A 17,908-nucleotide genomic window follows, 5' to 3' on the forward strand; every position below is an offset into this window, starting at 1 on the left:
GACTTGAACAAGCCCTTTCTGATCGAAACAGATGCCAGCAATCTGGGCTTGGGCGCGGTCGTGCTCCAACAGCACGAAGGTGTACTCCGAGCGGTGGCCTTCGCCAGCCGCTCTTTGACGTTAGCTGAAAGGAACTACAGCACATGCGAACAAGAGTGCTTGGCCATCGTCTTCGCACTCCGGCGTTTTGACATTTATGTCGACGGGACCACTTTCGTGATCGAAACAGATCACCAAAGCCTAATATGGCTCTCCCGACTTCGCGAACCCGCTGGTTGCTTGACAAGATGGGCTTTGACGTTGCAAAAATACGACTATGTCGTGCGGTACCGGAAAGGCAGCACAAACGTGGTGGTGGACGCATTGTCACGCGCCCCCGTAGACTGCACACAGATTTCCGCAAACACCCAGGCCGAGCCAACGACACTCACAGTGCCAGGCGAAGCCGTGACTCAGTCCCAAAGGGAGGCAGCAGATCTGACCACCCCGGACGAGACGATCAACCACCTAGACGCAGTGAGCGCAGTGGGAATTGTGTTCAGCAAAGAAGAGCTTCTGAAAGCCCAGCAGAATGATCCGTTTTGTCGAAAGGTGATCGACGGACTCGCGGAAGAGTCGGACGCCGTGGAGGCGGGCAATGCAACCGCCGGGCGCAACACTACTGGTATTGTAGTAGGCGCCGAGTGCCGGGACGCATCTGGTATTGGTGCGGGCACGGAGGATTCATATCTGCTGAGCAATGACGGGCTCTTGCTGAGGTACATACCCTCCGAGAACGACTCCGACGAGGCGTTCAAGGTAGTGGTACCCCGCAGTCTGAGAAACACAGTTTTGTGCTACTATCACGACTCGCACTTAGCTGGACACGCGAGCGGCTCCAAGACTTACTCAAAGTTATGTCGCATCGCCACCTGGCCGGGCATGAAACGGGACGTTTTCCGTTATGCCCGCACCTGCCACTCTTGCCAAAGCTTCGAACCGAGAGGCGGCAAACCGCCGGGCCTAATGCAACCGATTCCCAGCCAGCAATCATGGTCTCTGGCAGCTTGCGACGTGGTCGGCCCCCTACCGAGGAGCCCTAAAGGACACCAGTATCTACTGGTTGTAACTGACCACTTCAGCAAATGGACGGACCTTTTTCCACTCCGTAAGCTGACAGCCCGAGCGATAACGGAGAAGCTCATGGAGGTTTTCACCCGTTTTGGGTTCCCCGAAGCTCTTTTGACTGACCGAGCGAGCTACTTCGTCGGGAAGGTATTCGTGAATGCGTGCAAGGCCCTTGGCATAAAGCACAAAACAACCACGCCATACCACCCGCAGTCGAACATCACGGAGCGATGTAACAGAAGCATCAAACCAATGCTGGCTGCCTTCGCGGAAAGGCACCGTGACTGGGACACATATATCCCCGAGATCGGGTTTGCACTTCGGACCACTCTCAACCGTTCGACGGGCTTCACCCCCGCTTTCCTCACATTCGGGAGAGAGCTTCCGAACCCCATGGACCGTGTCCTAGGGGCGAGCGCCGGGGTGGACAACGCGCAGCCGACGCAAACGGACCACGCGCGGCAGCTACAAACTCGGATGACGGAAGCCTTCTCAGAGGCGCGTCGCAATCTCGGGGTAGCGCGAGCGAAACAAAAAGCTCAGTACGACCGCTCGCATCAAGATCTCCGCTACAAAGTGGGCGATCTCGTCCTCAGACGCAACCATGTTCTGAGTGATGCCAGCAAAGGCTTCTCGGCCGCTTTGGCTCCGAAGTGGTGTGGCCTGTACCAAGTGCAAGAACTTCTCTCCCTACTCGTGTACAATCTGACAAACTTGCAATCAAGAAAAGTCGGTGGGCCGGTGCATGTGTGCGATCTGAAACCCTACCATGAGAGGGAAAACGGGGCCAACGAGCAAACTCAGCCCCCGCAGAAACATGCACCTGCAGCGCGAGATAACGCCGACGATGAACAACAGGCGTCTCGCTACAATCTGCGTAGACGGAAGAACTATTATCCAAAGTTTTCGTAGAGGCAGCCCCATTAAGTGGCGAAATGTCACATTAAGGGAAGTGCAAAGCACAATACACCTGCTGCCTTCGCGAACGTGCCAGACATCATTGTTTACTGGCAAGCAGTGACCTAGATACGTCACCTCAGCGTTCGCTCCCGGATGAACCCGTAGGGGAATCCCCCAAACACAGCTTCCGAGGGAAAGGGTACGCGTAACTGCCATTGGTCAGTTATTGCCACCTACGCTCACGTGTGCCACATGTCAACGCAAGAGTGCGGTGCGAGCGTCGTCACAAGCGGTAGGAGACCAAGTGGTCATTCTACCGCAGTACGTTCCGCACCTACAAAGAGGACCTCCAGCCTTTGCTTCGCGTCATTCTGGAGCTGCTGTCTCCTGGCTACGGCAGTTTAGCGGCGTTCAGCGGCGTCCAGGGACCACGGCTAGGCGTGACTCGTCAAGCAGCCCCGCTACCCCAGCCGGCCGCGGGCCAAACCAGTAACTCGTCATTTTGGTGGGCCGTCGGGATCTTCATCCGGTCAGGGACTGCCGGCTCATTATCTTCGGGACCCGCGCCGCGGTCGGAAAGCTCGCCGACCAGAGACCAGCTGTTCCCGTTCGTCCCGTGACAAGTCCCAAGGGCCCCAGGGACCTGGCGCAGTTCACCCAGCAGGTCTGGCAGGGCATGCACTACATCGGTAGCCGAGGGACAATCCACCGGGACCTGGCCGTCCGGGACGTGCTCGTCAACGAACACGGCTGCTGGGTCGCCGACTTCGGACTCTCCATGAGCACTGGGACCCCGAGACGGACGTCTACCACCAAAAGTCCAAGGGCGCCCTTCAAGTCCGACGTCTGAGCGTTCGGCGGAATGCTGCTGTGGGACATTCGTCACTTTGGGCTCGACGCCCCACCCCGGCCTGGGCGCTCAGGAGGTGACCCGCCACGTGCGCGACCGTCACGGGATGACGCAGCCGACCGACTGCCGCTGGGAGCTGTACCGCTGGTGAGGGACCGTTGGACGAACGTTTGGACCATGGACCTATGAGCCGGGCTGTTGTGTCCCGTGGCGGCCTTTTTCTTTTTTTTTATTATTTTAGTCTTGTGTGTTTGTGTTGGTCCACCCGTTTCCGGGTGACTATTGGCTAAGGAGGGGGGAGTGTGGGGATTGTGATCCCGCAACATTCTGTTGCGTCAGCGTTTTGGCGCGCCGTGGCGGCCGCGCCGACGTAGCGAGAGGTGGCGCTGCTTACCACTGTGAGTGGCTTCCTCCTCTCCCCCTTTGGGGCGATTTCCGTAACGAACCACCGCACAAAGGAGATCGACGTGTCGCTCCTTGATTGGCCACTTCGCCCCCGCCGTTATCTTAAAACCAGCGGACAGCAGTATCTCCGCTCTTCCTCCTGGGATTCGGCGGCGGCGACAACGGGGAACCGTCCGGCGCACCGGTGAGCGTTTACCCCGTCCTTTGTATCTTTGTGAACGACCGTACGGCCGTGGACGATCTCCACACCGACGGCGTTCACCAGCTTATAGCCGTTGTTTTCTTCTTTTTGTTTCATTGTAAATAAACTGAGTTTCTCACCGTTACCAACGTGACTGGTGTCTGTTTGCGCTCAACGAGCAGCATGCCACGCGAGTACGAACTCGCTTCGCGGTAGAGCGTCTCGCCGCGAACGTGGTGCTCCCAAAGGCAGTGGCCCAAAGGAGAACCACAAGGGTAATACCGCAATCCCATTGACTGCGGATCAATAATAGCGCGCTTGGCAACCATAAAATATTGTTGCGAGCCATGGGTGATGGGTGAATGAAAGCATAAAGGAGGCAGTGGGGGCTGCAGAAATCTTTTTCGGGGTCCACGTGTGAACTACTACCATAGTACATCTGGCCGTGCTATAGAATCTTTGGAGCATAGCCCAGCATACCTTCATTCGTGTGAAGCTGGGCATTTCACCTTCATCCGACCACTGAAATATAGCTTATCTTACCCTTCCTGCACCTTCCCTTTTTGATTTTGCAAATTTATTCTCAGTGTTAATTTTAGCTTTTGCTGGCAATGAATGCATGAAGGGTGAAATAAGAAAGTTAACATGTGATAATTGCACTTTTTTGGATCAAGCTATTTATTTATGCTATGTATCTTACATTTGCTTCACTTCTTGAGTTTGACTTTGGTCCTTGTTGAGAGGCAAAGATTTCTTAGCTATTTGAGTGAATGTCACATCACAAGCGTTTTTATTAACCAATGTGAAATATCTTATCTGTTTATGAGTTCACGATCGAGTGGTGTTTTGGGAAGAAATTTTCACCTACACACGGATGGTGAAGGAGGTCTTGAGACCACTGATGTGCTTGTCCTGTGCATTCCTTCATCCACCTGTAGATTTCAGCACTTGCATGGCAGCAAAGCAACTCGAGATTCATAATGCAAGCATAGATTGTCGGCCACTGCCTTTGTGAAATGGCACACATTCACAATTTATTTGTGTGTTTGATCACATTGCCTGCAAGACTTGATTCTTTGCAAACAATCCAACTTTTCTTTTTTTGGTTTTATAAGCAAATGATATATAGATACTTTTTTTCTTCTTCTGTTTGCAAATAACACTTTGTAGCAGACAAGTGCGTGTCCCTTGCCCGCATCAGCAGGGAAGTCATCTGTTAATGATACCTCGGCTCGCTCAACGAGAACCAAGTTATATCTTGCCCTTGCAGTGACCAAAATCAGGCCCCTGAGCATTTTCCTGCAGAGCATACCTTAGTGCAGACATACAGAATGTTTCAGCTAACCTGTGTCAAGACTTAAAAATAGCTGGTGGAAACCGCACATGTCGAACAAATTCAGTATTGTTCACTAGCTCCTATTGAACGATTTAATATATATGTTTTGTGACATGCCAAACTGGCTAATTAAGGGAGCAAACTTTTAAAGCATTAATTTGTGTGCAAACCCCTCTAATACGGAAGTTGAAGAGCACGAGGAGAAACATCCCGTCGCGTTTTTTCCATCAAGGTAGCCTTTGTGTGTCTAATTATTTCAAACTTCAGAAATGTGCACAATATTTTAGAAGATCCCACATGGCTGAGGGCACTAACGTCGCACTTTGGATATTTTATAAATTTTGCTTGCTTTCTTTGAAGCTTGAAAAACCTAAACACATAAAGGTTGTCTGGAGGGTATACTCACAAATTGATATTTAGTAAATAGTTCACTGATTAATTTGCATTATTTACCAGTTTGGCTCATTGCAAAAAAAATTGCACGGACGACCACGCGACGTGGTGCGAATGGACAGCATCAGCTGGTGCGGCATTTCAATGATGTTGCGTCGTAATTGACTGGAAATCCGGCAATGTTGCATGGTGGGGTGTCTTGCGCAAACCATGACCGATCTCACACACAACATCTGACACCAGGCAGAATAAAAGGTTAAAAGCGCAAACAGAGCAGGGACAATGAAGGAACACACACGACAGGACAGGCGTGCATCAGCCATCACGTGCATCAACCTAATTGCCAATTCAATGGGCCAGTCCCTAGACCATTTCTTTTTAAAAAAAAGGCTCGAGGTACACTTAAGCACTTCTTATGAGTTGTGAATGCGAAAGCATGCACGCCGCTCTTCGCTCCCTTCTTTCGTCTGTTGTGTGTGGCGTGTTGACCTTGGGCATGGAGCGGTGGAGCCGCTACCTCGCGGACACGCAGCGCCATCGGGTGAGCCATCGCTGAAACTGACGCGCAGCGGCTAATGGGAGCCTTGTCGACGCATGCCAACCAATGGGATCGAAGCCAAAAAGCCATAGTTCGCTCCTTTGGAATCGGGGAAACTAGGTGCTGTGTCTAAGCTTTTTGCGTGGTTTCATAGCTGGGAGCTGGCTACACTTGGAGAAAGGATTTAAAGTGCCGTTTTCGTGCCTCAAACTGAAGACGTCGGCTCGCTCCATAAGACAGTTAATGCTTTCGCTTTAAAAAGCGCCTGTGCTGTTGTGTATGTTTCTTCATTGTCCCCATTTTTTTCACACTTTTAACCTTTTATTCCCAACTAGCCCAAGCCCAAGTTTTAATGCAACAAATTTCTTCTGCGCTGGGGTCCTTCCTTTTTCATTGTGTTAAACAAGATCCTGCCATCACGTGTGTCAACCTATAATCACCATATCAACGTGCCAGTCCCAGACCATTTCTTCTTAAAGCGCCTGTCCTGTCGCATGCGTGTCTTCATTGTCCCCATTTCGTTCGGGCGTTTAACCTATTATTTAGTATGGACCAGCTAGCCCGAACCCAAGTTTTAAAAGACACCAAACACATTCTCACGGGTTCACTGCACAAATTGCTGGGTCACACCAGCATGTCCATTCTTTGCTCGATGACATTCTCTTCTATGTGCAGCTTCACGTTAACGCACGGCATGATCTCGACGTTGAACACGTTCCACCCCAACACCCAGGGTGAGGCCGTCGGCACCCACAGATCGATAATGTTCCGTCTCGCGGGCGCATTTACGCCGTCGAGCAGCCGCTGCTAACTCTGGCGTACGTTTCGGCTGCCTTATTCCTGCAAGCAAAGGCTTAGAGCACCAAGGAATTGGGTAACCGAAGGCGAGAAAGAGCAGGTATGTAATGCGATCGTGTGACCCCCAACGCAGTCGCGATTGGCCAAACGCGTTGCACCTCGACCGCGACTTATTATCTGCGAAAGGGCGAGGGTGTCACTGCTGTACTCACCCTCTCCCGGCGCTGAAGCCACCTGCGACAAACGCGCTCCATTCGTTTTCGGCAACTTGACACTTGCCCAGTGCAGCCGACACTGTGAAATACACCGACTTGCTCAATAGGACTATAAACAATACTGCGTTGGTTCGACACACATGTCGTGCACGAGCTTTTTTTAAGTGTGGGCACAAGTTAGCCGAAACACCCTATATGGATTGGAGCCCAGTATAACAATTTGGTAGCTTCCTACATTGAAAGTGTATGCGAAAAGCGTGGGTCTTACGTACGAGTGGGTGTCATTCTTCCAGGAAGGAATGTCGCCATTGTACCTGGCAGTGTTGCAGCAACACCTGGACGTGGCACGGGTGCTTCTGGACAAGGGAGCCATGCCGAACGCTGGAGACAACCAGAAAAAGTAGGGTTTTTATTGGGTGCTGTTTATTTGTAGAAGCACATCTAGATTGAAACCTCTCAAACGGGGCAGATTGTAGCACAAATGCCGACCTTCTTTTACCAGGCTTCTGAACCCTGCAACACATAGCCATGACGTATGTGAATGTTTCCTGGATGTAACGAACTAGACGGGCTGATTATGGGGGTACAGGCGATGAGGGGACAGGAAAAGAGGCTACAGTTGTTCTGTCGTTCAAACTGCGCTCATCAAGATTTGTGAATAATTTTATTAGGTGGCACGGACCGTACAGAGGTTCACGCTTAAACGATAAAAAAATTGTGCCATTATTGTGCTCTATTGTGTCACTAACACACATCATCAAATCCTCTCGAGTGTAAATAAAGGTCATATTATACCGTAAGATATTAAATTATTGTAGAGTTTGAATTCAATTGCCCTTCTGTTTCAGTGGAATTTGCAACAAAGTTTAGGTTGCCTTACAGGTCAGCTTCCAAATCTTTCAAAAGGCTGACTGGCTAAAATTTTAACCAGCAGCCTGCTTTTGCATTTACAGTAAAGAAAACTTTGTCAGAGCAATGGTGTTGGAAATATGACTAGAGTTTGCACGTCCACAAGTTTAAACGTTGTGCACAAACCTGCGAGAGAGAAAAAGGGGCTTTTGAAGTGTAATTTCACACTTCCCTAGTCTTCCTGGAAAACATTGTGTGGCATCGAAATCTTCAGAAAAGCATGTGGCAGTGGAACGAATGTTATTACAGTGACAAAGGACAACAGCAGCAAACCCGAGACACACAAGGGGTTTTCGGAAGCTGCCTGCTTGTGTCAAGTGCCAAATGAAGTAAATGTTGAGTCTACATCTTGCTTTTCAACTTTCGATCCAGGACCCCCCTGATGGTTGCTTGCGAGGCCGGCTCGGTCCCCCTGGTCCAGCTTCTTGTGAGCAGAGGAGCGAGCGTAGGCGCCATCGACCAGGACAGCCGTACCGCTATGGATTACGCCACCAGGGCCGGCAAGGAGGAATGTTGCAAGGTTCTAGCCGGTACTGGCACACCTCGAAGGATGGGTGGTGAGTGGCTCCCCCTGTAGGGGGGCATTTCAGTGTAGTTTTTTTAAAACGGGGTTACCTTAGGACCACTAAATCTTTTGCTTACGTTCTATAAATATTGTCAGAAACGTTCCAACTAGTCGTATCCAAATCCTCGTGCCTCGATCGTCAGGGGCTCTCAAACTTTTAAATATGGAGGAATGTCTCAGTGTGGATGCAGTGAAGCGTATGCGGAAGCCTAGAGTCTTTGTAAACAGTGACGCACGTTACTAGGGAGCTTATGGCACACAGTTGTGCAGTCATGTGTCATATAGGTGCATAAACTGGAAAGTACTTTACCAAGGATAGGGATGACTGAGGAAATTTGAGAGCTCGGGGGAACCCTTGAGGGCATTCTGAGGAACCCAGGATTTGAACGTGTTTGAACCAGGGATGGGCAAAATACATGCAAATATGTATCGAAATACAAATACAAAATACTTCGTCAAAAATGTATTTGATTACAAATCTAATTACATTTCCAAAAAAGCATTTAAGTAAAAGATACAAATACAACCAAATGTATTTGGTCTCCTCCAAATACTTTTCCAAATACATTCCTCAAAATTTGCATCAGCGACTTCAGGGCACCTGCAACGGGTTTCTGGGTATCTCATTTTAATTTTGCATCGCACACTCGGGAGTTGGTGTGCGAGGCTCTAGTAACGCAATAGAAATATAATCACACACAAAAAAATGTAATCAGCTTAGACGTAATAGGGGAAAAAAGTACAGAGCTTCAAGCAGCTTTTTTTGTCGATTACATTTTGGTATAGACCAACAAAGAACCGAGACGACCAAAACGCGCAGCACTAGCTAGAGAATTTTTTATTGTTGCAACTCGCACCAGTTACGAAAATCCGGATGACCCGCGCATTTAGAATGTTCCAGGCAAAAATATGGACGGAAATCAGGCTGGAAAGCATCACAAGTTGTCACAGACACTTATTTAGCCAGTCTGCCTTTGAACGTCGATTTCGTCACTATTCTTGCCCTGGACTAGCATTGTAATCACGAAGTCACTAAACGCTTGTGCTTGATTGAGAGACACTGTATTCGGTGCAGAACGTAGTTTTCTTCCTGCTCTGGGCACGTCTTAGGATGAGCAAAATGAGTCGTGACAATAAACTTGAGGGATGCATTTTCGCCCACAAAATTGTATTTAATTACAATTGTATTTGAAATACCCACATTTTAGTATTTAAATACACACGTCAAATACATTGCCCAATTTGTAATTAAATACAAATGCAAAATACACAATTTGAAATACGTATTTCAAATTCTTGTATTTGAAATACTGCCCAACCCTGGTTTGAACAGCAAGTAGAGACGGGGCATCTTGGGTCTACCCACTAATCCCTCCAACCAGAGCTTGGTGCTTTGACGTCCCCGCACGCTCTCGTCTCCTCCTCTTTCTCAGTTTCTATTCGTAGGGCAAGATACGAATGCATATACTTAACTCAGCCCGGCCACGAAAGTTTTGTCAAAATGACTGGGTGTTCATATTAATACATATTAATCATGGTTCATGCTAACGTGACACAAGTACAGTTGGACGTTTCTTTTTTTTTCTTTTATAGATAAATGTAGTGACTAAGTTTCGATATGGGTGGCTTGTTCTGATACCAGGTCTCACTAGAAATGTATCTGACCATAAGAGGCATTTGAGTTTGGATGCTTAGGACCTGTTTTGTTGCAACTGAATTTTGACTTAAACTCTGGTCAAGGTCAAAGCTCATTTTAACAAACTTTCACAAAAAAAACCAAGAACAATTACAAAAGATATTTGTTTTTAAAAATTGTTTATAAGGGGAAAGAAAAATCCCAGATGTTGTAAAAGGCAATGTTTCAGGAAACTGGTATTTACGAAGCAAGGTGTCATCGAGGGCTCAGCACTGCGGCCTAGCAGTAAAGATAACTATTATTTTGTGAAATACAGGTTGCACTGCCCTATATCAAAGAAATAACTTATTTTTTTGTTTTATGTACAGGGCTGAAATGCAAATGTAATCCTGCATGTATGTATACAGTAATCTTTTAAATCTTCTTGCAGGTGATGCCGTTAACGGAGATCTGGATTCTTGGAAGTCTTCCACCGATTCGGAAGCAAGTGAGAAACAAAAGGTGAGGTTAAAGCATTAAATCTTTTGGCTCTTTTTTAAGACCGGCAAAATGTGTGAATTAACAAATATTTCTTGGTTCTGGAAATAGAGGCTACCTTTCAACGTGAGAAAAGCATCTTCCACAAGGTCCTCTCAAAAGTCAAATGCCGGTGAGTTATTTATGCTGTTCCTACGTGCGAATTTAAATATTCTTTAGGAAAAAAAAAAGATTGGCTTGCTTTGTGTGTGTATACACCCTTGATGGTGGTACGCCTCAACGGGTGATCTGTTTCTTAGCTGTAGATGAGAAATTTGGCCAGTGCAGTACAACCGCTAACCTGGGGTTGTTAACGTGCATCACGCAGTAGTGATTACACAAACGCGTGCTTATACGAAACTAATCCAGATCAAAACGGGCGGGGGCGGTGGGGATCGAACCTGGGAGGTTCCCAGTGCAAGCGTTCGCTCCACACTCCGAGCTGAGACGCATTAGCCCACTCGGCCTTTCCCTCCCCTATTCTTTAGGAAAGAGACAAAGTATACCTTTATATTCTTTTTCAAGGAATTTCAAATGGCCTGATCAGTTCTGTTTCTGACTGGTGGTTTGCCTTCCTTGGTATTACAAGCAAAATTTCGTCAGTTCATTGTGATACTAGAGAAATGTTTGTGCTAGAATCTGCAGTAGGGCAGTTTTAATAGTTTCTTTTGTGACTTTTCATTTGAGAATTACTTATGGTCTGTAGTATCAATGAACAGCAGAAGGTATAAGAAAAACAATACCTGATTTAAATGTTGGAGGAGTAAATCTATCATGCACGATTCTTATCACTTTGGAATTCTTTAGTCTATTAGGGGTAGCCCGGCTGAACTCGCGTTCCTGAGCTTTCACTTGTCCGCTTTTAAGTTCCGTTAGTTTTAGTCTAACTACATTTATGGACTGTGGTTTCAAAAAGCCCAATGGCTACGTTGGGATGCCAAGTACCGTAAATGACGTATTTGACACAAAATTCAATCTATAAAGATGACTAGCTTTACCTAATCGAGGGGATTTTAAAATTGTCGCGCTATATGAAAAAATCCTTTCTTCTAACTAATTTAAAACTAAAAAAACAAATCGGGAATGATGAATGCAGTTTGTCAGGACATCTCTGCTTAATGTATACTCTCGCATAATTAGGGTTTCGTGTTTTCGATAAATACCAATAAAACCCCGTGCCTTTAGTTAAGACACCAAAAATTGATATTGAAAAACCTCAAATCTTTTGGGAAAGAAAACAAGCCCCGAAAAAACAGCCACAAACTTAAAGAAAACTAAACCTGGAAAACACAAAACGTCATTGATAACGGCAGTTTAAGCTTAAAAAATTTTACTGCAATGTAGTAATGAATGTTCGCAAATTTTCCGTTTATTTTTAAATACACCAGGGGCGCATGCATAATCGCGCTTTGAAAGTGTGCAGTTTTTCCAAGAGTGCGACTGCGGTATTTATTTTCTAAGTGTTTATCGCGACAGGTTAACCCCTATTGAGCAGTACACTTTTTACGTAGCACCAGTGCATTGCGGAGAAGCAACGTCCACGGTCCGCGGGTGTTGCTTCTTTACGGTGCACCAGTGCTCGGTAAAAAGCGCACTCACCGCGGGTGTGGCTTCTCTGCGGTGCACTGGTGCTCCGTAAGAAACATGCTCAATAGGGTTGACCTGCTGCAGTCAACACTTAAAAAAATATAAATATTGAAATTCATTTTGAAGTAAATGTTGGATCACGTAGTCTTCTAAACTGCTAGTATTAGAAAAATATTCGCACAATCTCAATGTAGTATCATGGAACCTCTCGCAAACACCGCTGTAACTCGACGCACGCCGTGAGTGTCCAAGGTAAGAAAGTTTGACACTCTGTCCTCATGTCTAACTTGGGTGTTGCTATGTTATGACTCTTTTACCTCTTTTAATTTGGCATTTATGTCTTCAACACTCCTTATCTTTTTACGGACCAATGCACACATATATCGTCTACTTAATGAGTTCTGTTTAAAGGGACACTGAGAGGGTATGTATGCTTGCTAAGGTTTTTATTTGTACATGACGTATGAGAACCCAACTTCCCAGATCATTATTCTCGGCTTGATATTTGTTTTCTTTTCGCCTGGAAACCGCCGATCGAGAACTGGACGGTTTAGTCTCACTCTCTTCTTTGTGGTCATGTGCCGTTTTGTATGGTTTAGACACAACCACCAAAGTTAATCAAGGTTGTGGGCCATCGAAGGCACAAACTCAATACTAAAACTAGACAGAAAACAGGATATTCTTTTTTTTGTGGCTTCTAAAAAACTGCAAATATGTTGATTGAAGAAAAAAAAAAGTTGCACAGCCACGTGATTTCCATTAAATTTTTCGTTCTCTATATGTATTTCTTCCTCCTCCCCAGTCCAGTTTTGACTTCGGTTTCAAACAGTTGCGTTTTTTTACTTTATTAGAAATAAACATGACACTGTAGCAAAATATTGATTGAGTAGTTTTCTGACACCATAATAAATCGCCTGGCAAAAAATTAAAAAAGTTTTTTGGGGGTGTCGGTGTCCCTTTAAAGGGGTACTCCACCGATTTTTTGAGCTACCTCAACTAACTATATTTTCTGACTCCCCGGCCTTTACTCTCTCCGGTATGCTATTTAGAATCGCGAAATTCATAATAGGTATTGTGAAATCGGCAAATGAAAATGATGCAAAAACCAACATTCAGATATACGCACACTTTTCAGTGCCGTGACGTCAGTGGCAGGCAGGCTTGCTAGTCGAGCAAGCAGCCAAAAAATAGAATATGCCAATCATTTGTTCCGTGCTGGAGAGCGGGTACTGCAGCGAGCTTCCCAAGCATTCATTTGACACCATGAAACTGCTTCGAATCAGTTTAAAACAAAATCTAGAGCCCAAAGAGTGAACCCCTGCCTTCCACTGACGTCACTTTTTCATTGTTGGCAGTAGAGACTTCAAGCTTGAAAAACACGGTGACGACCAAAACTGTAAATTCAATAACTTCGCAAAAAAACAATATTTTGACTTAATATTTGGGATACCATTTTCGCGATGTTTGTTGGTTAGTTTAGCAAAATTTCAAGCAAATCGGAGACAATGAAGAAACCTGTGGAGTACCCCTTTAAGAGATGGCTTCAAGAAGATATGAAATTCGAATATTTGGGAACTGTAAACCACAAGGATTCTTCAGAGGCTTTTGTAAAGTGGGCCTTTTTCAAGTTTTTTGCCTCGTATTCGTTTGTTGAGCTCAAACTCCCGTCGATTCCAGATCAACCAATTAGCCTCAACGGCTTCAACGGCGTCGGTTCCGCAAAGTTTGGAAGATCTTTCAGCGTCGAGACCGGGTCGTCGAACCACAACCGACAGAGCTCGGACGGGCCGCTGCTGCAGACGATAGCGCTCGCCCCCCCGGACAAACCGAAGGAGGCGGAGCCTCAAGCAGCCGAGTCTCAAGACGTCCCCGACAAACCGCACTTCAAGGAGAACGACATCGGCAGCTGGCTGGCGGAGGGCGACTCCATCGAAGAAGACCCGGACGAGGAGGCGAAAGTGACTTCGCTGTACATTCCCTCCGCCTCTCAGAAGAGGAAGCCCGAGAAGGAAGACGACTTCCACAAGTCTGTCGAGGTGCTTCTTGCCTACGAAGGCCAGCAGCTCACGCGCGAGGCAGTGACGAAGAGCGTCGATGGGAAGGATGCGAAAAAGGCGGGCAACGGGGAGGCCGTTGTCGGAAAGGCCGAAAGTGTGAACGCGTCCCGCTCGCCGGAGAGCAGCGACTGGGATTCCACGGAAGGGGTTGCCACTCTTCCTCGACATCAGGTTGCAAGCGTACGTATCGAGCCTTGTGTCCTCTATTGAGAGTGCTTGCTGTTAGGGTGCCTTGAACTCTAGGTCTCTTCTCGCGTGTCAACGTTTATTTTTTTAATGTGTTCTTTTTATGGAGAGTAAAGTTGTTACTCTGTGCGTAAATCATGTTTTTTTTTGTTTTTTTCCCGACCTTTGGCTTGCAACTAATTCTTCTATTTTTACACTATCTCAATTTAGTGACAATGTTTTATGTCATAAATCTTTAGAATCTTTTTTGACTATACTGGACATTTGTAATCTCTATTTTGAGTGGATAAATTAAGGTTGTGGCCTTGCAGGTTGCGTACATTTGCCAGATATGCAGAGCACAAGTCGGTCTGCTTTTTTTGCGAGGGTTGTGGTGACGCCAGAATGCCGAGCTCTGATTGGCTATGATTGAAGGATAGTGGGTAGCCCTTAAAGCAACCAGCCTTGAGGTCTACCCACTATCCTTCAATCAGAGCAAATCAGAGCTCTACGTTTTGACCTCACCGCAACCCCTGCAAAAGAAGCAGACGAACTTGCACGCATGCATTGAATTATGAACCACGCAAACATATTGCCTATATTACGATAATAGGTATATGGAGTTCATGAAGCAGTCTACTTCTTGATTACAGAATTTCATTGCCTCGAATATTTCGAGGCAATGAATCTTCCAGCGGCTTGTGAGAAAGTTGTTGAAATGTGAAGCCCACAAGATATAGTCCTCTATGCCATATTAATGGCAGCTTGAGGAAGTATAAGTTTACATCTACCAGAATGCCAACATCAAGGTCTAATGTCTCCTGAATTATTTACTCTATTTCACTGTGCCTGAAGCACATCTGAAACGTTGAGTTATGTTATAGCTTGCCTCACCAGTCCCCTGTAGTGTTACTTATGTATGCTAAGCCACCTCGGTGGCTCTGAGACAAAAGCACTGGCCTACAGATCCTTGGTTTACAGATTCAAATCCCGGACAAGGTGCCCGCACTCTGACGGAGGCTCATTACGGAGAAAGCTCGGTGTTACCGAGGTTTCGTTGGCATGTAAAAGAACGTCCAGGTGGTCAAAATTAATCCCCATTCCTCCGATGGGGCGTGCCAGTTGGCTTCCGAAATAAGTGCGAGCTATATAGCTGACTCTGCAATGTTCTCCTGTGATGCCAGGAGAATTATCATATTTTACAGTGTATAAGTTGCAGATTTCTTTGCAAAATTTCCGTTAATTAATGCGTCCTCTACAATTTAGTGCAACTTAAATGCATTTTTTTTTTTTTTTCTTATGGAGTTTAACTGTAGCATTTTGCCTCGGGGATTACATTTCTCAATCAATTTGTTTACAAGAATGTTAAAGCTGGCTGCACATATCGCAATCACAATACACATATGCTGGCTTATCAGTGCAGTTTCGCTGTGCCGACCGCACAAGTGTACACATTAGACTTATTCAAAGGTGCAACTTGCGTGTAGCTACATATTTGCGAACACGCCCGTTTATAGGGGGGTGCTACTTACCTAGTATACAGTGATGTTACTTTTAAACAAAAAAAGATTGTAGTCTCATTTCGAACAAAAGCATTTTATTTCTCCTGAAAGCTTGTTTTGTGCTTGAAGTAGTAGCACTTAAAAAATTGCTAAGGTTGTTTTATTCACCTCCAAAGAGGCTTTCTAACTTGAAGGCTTGTATTGTAAATATTTAAGCATTTGTGCAAATCAAACATTTAGTGTATTCTTGCAAAGTAGAGTTTACGTCACTTACTGCCTTAGGAAGATGGGAGGCATGAAGAGATCTGCAAGCTTTCACAAAAAAATAAAATAAAATGATAGTCCCGAACGGGAATCATAAAAGCAAGATAATAAAAATATGGGAAAGGGGGTGCTCATGTAGCAAATTCGTTTGCATTGCTAGTAGGTTCTTCATAGATCGAAGCAAACAAAAGAAGTTTTTGGGCACCAAAAATTTGTCACTTTCTCCTTCTGTGGATACCAATGACTGAGTCATCTTCGTGTGCTCTGTGGAAAACTAGACCTGTTGGTTTTTTCTTAGAAGAAATGGGGTGGCAGTTGTGTGCAAGTAGATGCAGCACCCCACCACAGTTCTGCAGTCTGTATGTGTTTTCCAAGCAGTTTCTGTTTCTTGCAGCCACCCCAGGAAGGTACACTGGGCAGGGTTGACACTCTTCAGGGAACTGAAGAGATATGGGAGAAGAACCCCATCCTGCCCCCAGATGCAGAGGAGACTCCCAAGCACTTGGCCACCCCCGAGCAGGATCCACAGGCTGATGGTGAGGATGACGCACTTCAGTTTTAATCTCGGATGTAACGGAGTAGATAAAATCCGCAATTTAGTAATGTTACATTAAAACTTTGCTGCATCAAACTTTTGTTTCCAGCGTGCGAAGCACATCCAAAGCAGCCAGTTTTTGGTTCTGTAGTAATGTATGTTTTTGTAAGTGTAGAAAAATTCTAATGACAATACTGAGAAAAGTAGTTCGCAACCCTCGTTTGTGCCTTGTTAGATAGTGGCACCGGCTTCACACTGTGTTTGAGGACCCATAGGGTTCGCAGAGCATCCTGTAGTTCAACAACGTGATTGCACCGTCTACTTCTCGGGAGCTCAGCACTCCAAACAGTCTTCGAAATCAGCCTCACAATCTTCATCGTCCTGTTGGGAGTTTCAAAACTGATCCTCTATAATGTTATTGTAGGTTACTCCTTCTGTTGCTGCTAGGTATGTACAAGTCCCCATGCATAGAGGTTGACTTTCATGATCGATCGGCGAGGAGACAAGTGCCGTGTCGGCGTTTGGCTGCCATCGGATTTTCTAGTTCCGTCGCCCGTGCGAGAACCGGTTAGGTACCTGGCGCGCGACACGTTCCGCATTAAAAACATTTTGAGTAAAACTCCCGACATGTCTGCTTTTCTTTCATTTAGAGGACGACGCACCGCAGAGGCCTCCCAGGTTCAGCAAGAACCGGCTCAGGAGTTCGTGGAGCTCGTCCTCTTCGTCGTCGGTCCCCTCTCGGACCGGTCCCCTGGTCGTCGGGGGGTTGGGAAGACGCAGCACGGCGACGAAGAAGGAAGGGGAAGAGAGCGAGGCCGGGAGCTCGTCTCCGCAGCCGGACGACGCGCCGAGAAACCGGGAGCCGCCTCGCAGTGCTGCCAACGGGAACGTCGTCGGCAAGACGCAGGGGTCGCCAGAAGCATCCGCCCGCAACAGCCGCGAAAAGGAGAATGCGTTACTAAGGTACGGAGCACGAAGTAAAGGGAGATGCCCCCAACGACGGCCAAAACCAAGAGACGCTGTTGGACGAAAAGGAGAGCCGACTTGGCGCCAACAGCTCTCCTTTTTCGTCCAATAGCGTCCCTTGGTTTGGATCGTCATTGGGGATGTGTCCCTCCACGCTTGTGGCTTCACCCCTGGTGGCGTCGTGTCACCTCCAAAAGCTTCCTACCTCCGTGGTATGGAAGATCAGATATTGGGTTTGGTTTGGGCACCATGTTTCATTCCTTTAGGTCCGTCGCTCCCCTACTCTGTCGGACTACGGCTCGTCTGCACGGTGACTCCGTAAAAACAAACGCGATTAATTACGAGGCCTGGTTGTGGCCCTCAGAGATGTCTTTTTTTCTTTTGTCATTATTCTCGTTTTTGCCGAGTTACCGTACATCACTATGCCACGGTGAAGTGGGGCAACATAGCCCTCTTATGTAGCAGTCTAACTGATGTTGAACT

General features: G+C 46.7%; 1 protein-coding gene across 4 annotated transcripts in view; it reads left to right on the forward strand.

Annotated features, from left to right (window-relative positions):
* The window catches only part of LOC8030452 (ankyrin repeat domain-containing protein 35), a 66,224-nt gene that overhangs the window by 18,774 nt on the left and 29,542 nt on the right, over window positions 1-17,908 (forward strand). For all 4 annotated transcript variants that reach the window (XM_029992360.3, XM_029992359.3, XM_040500889.2 and 1 more), the window contains exons 4-10: window positions 7,017-7,123; window positions 8,005-8,189; window positions 10,264-10,334; window positions 10,422-10,482; window positions 13,614-14,173; window positions 16,319-16,460; window positions 17,110-17,422. In XM_029992360.3, the coding sequence (XP_029848220.2) occupies window positions 7,017-7,123; window positions 8,005-8,189; window positions 10,264-10,334; window positions 10,422-10,482; window positions 13,614-14,173; window positions 16,319-16,460; window positions 17,110-17,422 (1,439 nt within the window). The remainder of the gene's footprint in view (window positions 1-7,016; window positions 7,124-8,004; window positions 8,190-10,263; window positions 10,335-10,421; window positions 10,483-13,613; window positions 14,174-16,318; window positions 16,461-17,109; window positions 17,423-17,908) is intronic.

This window comes from Ixodes scapularis, unplaced genomic scaffold, assembly GCF_016920785.2.
Source record: "Ixodes scapularis isolate PalLabHiFi unplaced genomic scaffold, ASM1692078v2 PGA_scaffold2__306_contigs__length_199485367, whole genome shotgun sequence".
Lineage (NCBI taxonomy): Eukaryota > Metazoa > Arthropoda > Arachnida > Ixodida > Ixodidae > Ixodes > Ixodes scapularis.